At 37.0% G+C, this 6,000-nt stretch overlaps 1 protein-coding gene across 1 annotated transcript in view; it reads left to right on the forward strand.

Moving 5' to 3' along the window:
- The window catches only part of LOC126253326 (DNA polymerase subunit gamma-1, mitochondrial), a 144,733-nt gene extending 141,046 nt beyond the window's left edge, over nucleotides 1–3,687 (forward strand). Inside the window, exon 13 of the mRNA XM_049954590.1 lies at nucleotides 3,466–3,687. Within this exon, the coding sequence (XP_049810547.1) occupies nucleotides 3,466–3,542 (77 nt within the window). The 3' untranslated portion in view covers nucleotides 3,543–3,687. The remainder of the gene's footprint in view (nucleotides 1–3,465) is intronic.
- The last annotated feature ends 2,313 nt before the right edge of the window (nucleotides 3,688–6,000 follow it).

Below are 6,000 nucleotides of genomic sequence, written 5' to 3' on the forward strand. Positions count from 1 at the left end.
TGATGTTCAGCTACTTGGAGACCATTTGCAGTCATTTATGGACTTCATACTCCCAAACAATAATGACAATGCGCTATGTCACTGGGATGAAATTGTTCACTGTTAGTTTGAAGAACATTGCGGAGTCTTTGGGCGAATTATTTGGCCACCCAGATCACCCAACATGAATCCCATCAAACTTTCATCAGACATAACCAAGAGGTCAGTTCGTCCACAAAATCTTATACCAGAAACATTTTCGTAGTTACGCACGGCTATAGAGGCAGCATGGCTCAATATTTCTGTAGGGGGACTTCCAACAACTTGTTGAGTCCATGTCACATCGAGTTGCTGCACTAGACCGGGCAAAAGGAGATCTGACACAATATTAGGAGATACCCCGTGACTTCAACTCAGTGCAAAAAGCTGTGCAGTTATTGCAGTTGAGCAAGAATATTACATGGCTACTTTCAGGGAAGCCATGTCTGGTGGGGTGGATAAGACTGTTACAGGACCGGAGTAGTAAAATAATATGCATTTACATAACTTCCAAACCAATGTTTGAATTGTAATACAAAATAACACCATATGCTTATTAATGACAGTAAGATTGAATGATTACTGCCTTCTACTAAGTAAACAATTTCACTTAAGCATATACATACATTTGTGTTTTTTTTGTAATCCAGATTATACCTTTGGTCCGCCCCCCCCCCCCCTCCCCCCTCCCAAATCAACCATCCAGATTATACCAATCATTAATGTTTACTTGATTTGTTTTGTGCCTCAGCTGTTTCCTTTGAGTTGACTGTCATATTATTCTTCCATCATATTACTGTTTAGCTACACAGTTTAATTAACACATTCAAGAGTGCAACAAAAATAATTGTTACATTTGGAAGGCCGGGAAAGTCCAACTACACACATTACTTTGTTTATGAAAAGAAATAAATATAATTACAAATTTTTGGTCTGAAATGTCTGAGGAGAAAAAGAAGATTAAGGGTTATTGCATCAAAATATTGGAAGTTTTAAAAAAACTCATTTAACTTCTGATTTGTGGAGATGAACTGCAGCTGCTAAATCTTGTAGGTGTAGTATATTTTTCAAACATCATTTGACCACTGATACAGAAATGCTTAATATGTATGGTTATAACTAAAAATGCAGTTATTGCAGTTAGGTACTGATAAAGGAAGAGTTGTCGCATACAGTGAGAAGGGATAGAAAGAGTTGATACTTTAGATATTGCAGTGATCAGCATTTTGAAACATGTGCTCAGAGGTAGATTTTGATGTAACATTAATAACAATAATCACAATATACAAGACACCATCTGGTAATTTTGAGTTATTTACAAAACAATTTGATATGTTGTTTCTTTTTAGAATTAATCAAGTGTGTTAGTTCAAATATGTTCTCAGTATATGAGATTATTGGAATAAGTGATTTGAAAATGGAAAGAAAAACTAGTGTATTCTAAATATTTCCATTCACTAATGAGTTATGGCATCATCATCATCATCATCATTAGGGAGTTCTTCCAGCAAGCTGGGCAGGATGATTCTGAACAATCTGCTTCTATCTCTTTCAGCCTTGATAGATTTGTTCCTCTCATGACAGCATTCCCTCTCCTTTCGGAGTCTTTGTCAGTCTGGTCCAGTTCCCTCTTTCTTGGATCTCCAGCTGGTCTTCATCTTGGTAAGCACTGGTGGGGAATTCAGTTAGGCTGCATCTGTTTCACATGACAAAAGAACTCCGCTTACTGCAGTGACGCTTCCTCCATGCTCACTTCCATAAGCAGGTTGTGTGCTCATTTTGTAATTTGTCTCTCCCTGTCGTTTGTAGAAGGGACCTAGGGAATTTCATTTAACAAGCTTGTAGTTGATGTACATTTCTTTTGCATATGACAGCTCACGAGACTATAGAATGTGATGGGCACCTGGAAACTTTGGAATGCGGTCACCTCGGCCTTTACAAGGGGATCTTGCCTACTAATCATCAGTTTCTTACAGATTTATTACATATGTAGGACCTGGCCAGAAATGAAAGTAACAGAAATTGGAGCGCCAGATGGCCAAGCATTTACAAAAAAATAGCATTTTTGGCATGGGTCAGGAGAGGCACGAGATGCTGCAATGGAAAGATTATAGAATGGTAATCTGAGGGTTGTGGGGTCAAATTTTCATGTGGAAACTTTTTATTATTTTCTATTTTTATGTTAATTACACTGCAAATAAACTGAAATAATGCTCAGTATATAGTATTTATTAACATTTTCATAAAAAGTATAAAAGGAAAGGCAAAGGAAAATTTGAGATAGCAAATAAATTTCCAAGGAAGGATTGTAGTTACAGGTTCCCCATGGACTCTGTAAAGTAAATAAATTTCCAGGAAAGGATTGTAAGGCATAGACAACTAGTTCACATATATAGAATTAGATACTTTTGTTATTCTGCAATTGATTTACATGTTCAGTGGTTACACTCTTTGTAAAATGGGAAGCAGTGATTTTCTCGGCATCTTGTACCTGCTATTTAAAAAATCTGGGTCATTTTTAGTCCAATTAATCAGTTCTTAGTACACTTCAAGTCGGTATTGTCTCTGGTCACTTGGCAACACTTTTGGAAGGAATTTTGTCAACAATCAACGCATGTTCAGATCTTCAGTTAAAATTGACTTAACTGCATAAAAACTTAAATTAAGTTCATCAGCCATCTCCCTAATTGTAAGTCTACAATCAAAGCGCACTAAGTTGCAATCTTTCACAACATTTTCATTCATTTTTGAGGTGAAAGGACGACCGGACCGTGGTTCATCTTCAAATGATTCGCGGCCATTTTTAAATCTGTTGAACCAGAAAAAAACATTTGACTGGCACATACAATTATTTCCAAAAGCTGTTTTTAATAGTTTGTAAGTCTCAGAAACTGATTTCCGAGTTTTAAAACAAAATCTCACACAAACTGGTTCTCCGTTTTTATATCTGTTTTCACACAGACAGAATCCGGCAACAAACCCTAACAGACCCCCACTCAACCAGCTGCCACAATGAACTGAATACAGGAAACGCAGTTTCCTGTCAGAGGGTGTTCAAGGACAAGGCAATGACTCACTTCCCAACCTCTGTTTACCTGCCTGCCAAGCCAGTAAGCAGTAGCGGATCCATTCTTAAAACTTTCAATCACATCTCGTAAAACATTTCAGGCAGTCCTGCTGCCACGAGAAAAGCTTTTTCACTACTGAAATAGCTGTATGTTCATCAAGCTTTGTCTCTCCTCATCTTCACAATAGATGGTTCCCTCTCATCTTGCGTTAAGAGTGACTTTTGCTTCCTTATAACTTTCCTCAACCCTTCCTTCCCTCCTTCAGGAAGAAACCGGCAGTTTTGGAAGCTAGGGCAGTTCCCATGTACTTTGAAATAAAATATATGTTGTCAGCTAATAAATTTTACTGGTGTTAATGAATTATTACTCATATTTTCAGGTCTGTCTTGTGTAAGTAAATCGGACCATAACACGAAGCGCAAGAAGAGAGAAGGGGATGAAACTCAAACTGTTTGACAAAGAAGACTCTCATAGATGGAAAGAGGATGGAATGTTACAAATACATTTATCTGGATGAATTTTCTATTTATCTTTGTCCCTTATGGAAAGACACTGCAGTTTATTATACATTTTTGAAAAATATGATTGGAAGAAAATATGAGCCCAATATAATTTTTGTTCTTATCATTACCTTTGTTTGCCATGCTGCTAGAAACACATGGTCCAGACCTCCTAAGTAAACCGTGGGAAAAATATATCTAAAAACAAAGATGATGTAACTTACCAAACGAAAGCGTTGGCATGTTGATAGACACACAAACAAACACACACACAAAATTCAAGCTTTTGCAACCAACGGTTGCTTCATCAGGAAAGAGGGAAGGAGAGAGAAAGACGAAAGGATGTGGGTTTTAAGGGAGAGGGGTAAGGAGTCATTCCAATCCCGGGAGCGGAAAGACTTACCTTAGGCGGAAAAAAGGACAGGTATACACACACACACACACACACACACATCTGCACATATACAGACACAAGCAGACATTTGTATATATATATATATATATATATATATATATATATATATATATATATATATATATATATATATATATATATATATATATGGTTATAATAGAGGGAAACATTCCACGTAGGAAAAATATATCTAAAAACAAATATGATGTGACTTACCAAATGAAAGTGCTGGCAGGTCGACAGACACACAAACGAACACAAACATACACACAAAATTCAAGCTTTCGCAACAAACTGTTGCCTCATCAGGAAAGAGGGAAGGAGAGGGAAAGACGAAAGAATGTGGGTTTTAAGGGAGAGGGTAAGGAGTCATTCCAATCCCGGGAGCAGAAAGACTTACATATACAGACACAAGCAGACATATGTCTGCTTGTGTCTGTATATGTGTGGATGGATCTGTGTGTGTGTGCGCGAGTGTATACCCGTCCTTTTTTCCCCCTAAGGTAAGTCTTTCCGCTCCCGGGATTGGAATGACTCCTTACCCTCTCCCTTAAAACCCACATCCTTTCGTCTTTCCCTCTCCTTCCCTCTTTCCTGATGAGGCAACAGTTTGTTGCGAAAGCTTGAATTTTGTGTGTATGTTTGTGTTCGTTTGTGTCTTGTCACGAACCCGCTCTACTTCTCAGGAAAAGTTAACTCCATAAGGACACCGTTACGGTGTGGCTAATGGCTGTGAAGTAATTTAGTAGAGCTGGCCATGATGCCTCCTTTGTTGATGCTGCTGTGTCTGCGTTGTCCATGTGGCTTCTTGTTGTCTAGGCGATGATTCCTTGGCTGCTTTGGGTCCAAGAAAAAGGTGCGGGTTTTTTAATTATTACTGGACTATCGAAAAATGACGCAGTATTCCACGGTTTCTTTATATCAAACACATTTATTGCAAGAACTATATGCACAACTACACTCAACCGCGGCCAACACACAAGTGGCCGAAAACCCATAGTAGACCAAAGATCACGGTCATAAGTTACAAAGAACATACAATTCCAATATCGATTATTGATCGCAACACCTAACTTAGTATTATCTTAAGCCAAAGCTTTTTTCAACACGACTTTAGTGTATAATAAAATAAAATGACGTCTATTTATCTGTTCCATTACAATAGCCCCCCAAGAATTTTGTAAGTATGAAAATGCTAACAAAATTCTGACAACAGAATAATGGAACTGCCAAGAATATGTTTTTAAATACATTAAAATTTTTAATAGGACTGTTTCCTTTGAGTTATGCTAACACTGAAATTGTTATACTCAGTAAAGGAAAACATACAATTTTTTAACCTTAGAGTAAATGAAATACGAAAGAAGATTCACAATTTTCACTTACAAGAGTCCATAATGTTTTAGCACTTCACATGAAACCATTGAAAGACTGTAACCTTTAACTGCAGGCTTGTTTTATTTTCTTTAAGTGACCACTTTTCACACTACTCACAGTCTGTCCCACATTGACCATCTGCACATAGGTGACGTCCGTTAAAAGGTCTGATTCCTGCTTGTCCTGCAGTGTGTCTGTTTTCAAAGCTTAGCTGTTTGTATTGCTTTGTTGACTATAATGCCATGTTATCTAAAAATCACATACAGAGATCACCTTTTGGTTACATAATGTTTATATGTAAGTACATGGTTAGGATACATAGTTAACCTTCTGGTAATGTTTATCTAGTGGGAGAAGTTTACAGTATCTGTCTGAGTAATACTACACAGATATGAACTGGTCAAAAAAGATTCTTTAAATACTAATAAATTCTATAAACATGTAATACAAATGCATTAACATATTGGGTGTAAAATATCTTATCACAGAGACATTACTCCAAGGATAAAAAATTCAATTGTTTGTTACGATGGTTCATATTCACAGTAAAAGTGCAAAGGTAGAATCATGGATGAAAGTTTTGGAATGGTATGTATATATCAAAATTAAAAAATATTACTGC

The sequence above is a fragment of the Schistocerca nitens genome, chromosome 4 (genome assembly GCF_023898315.1).
Source record: "Schistocerca nitens isolate TAMUIC-IGC-003100 chromosome 4, iqSchNite1.1, whole genome shotgun sequence".
In the NCBI taxonomy this organism is placed as follows: domain Eukaryota; kingdom Metazoa; phylum Arthropoda; class Insecta; order Orthoptera; family Acrididae; genus Schistocerca; species Schistocerca nitens.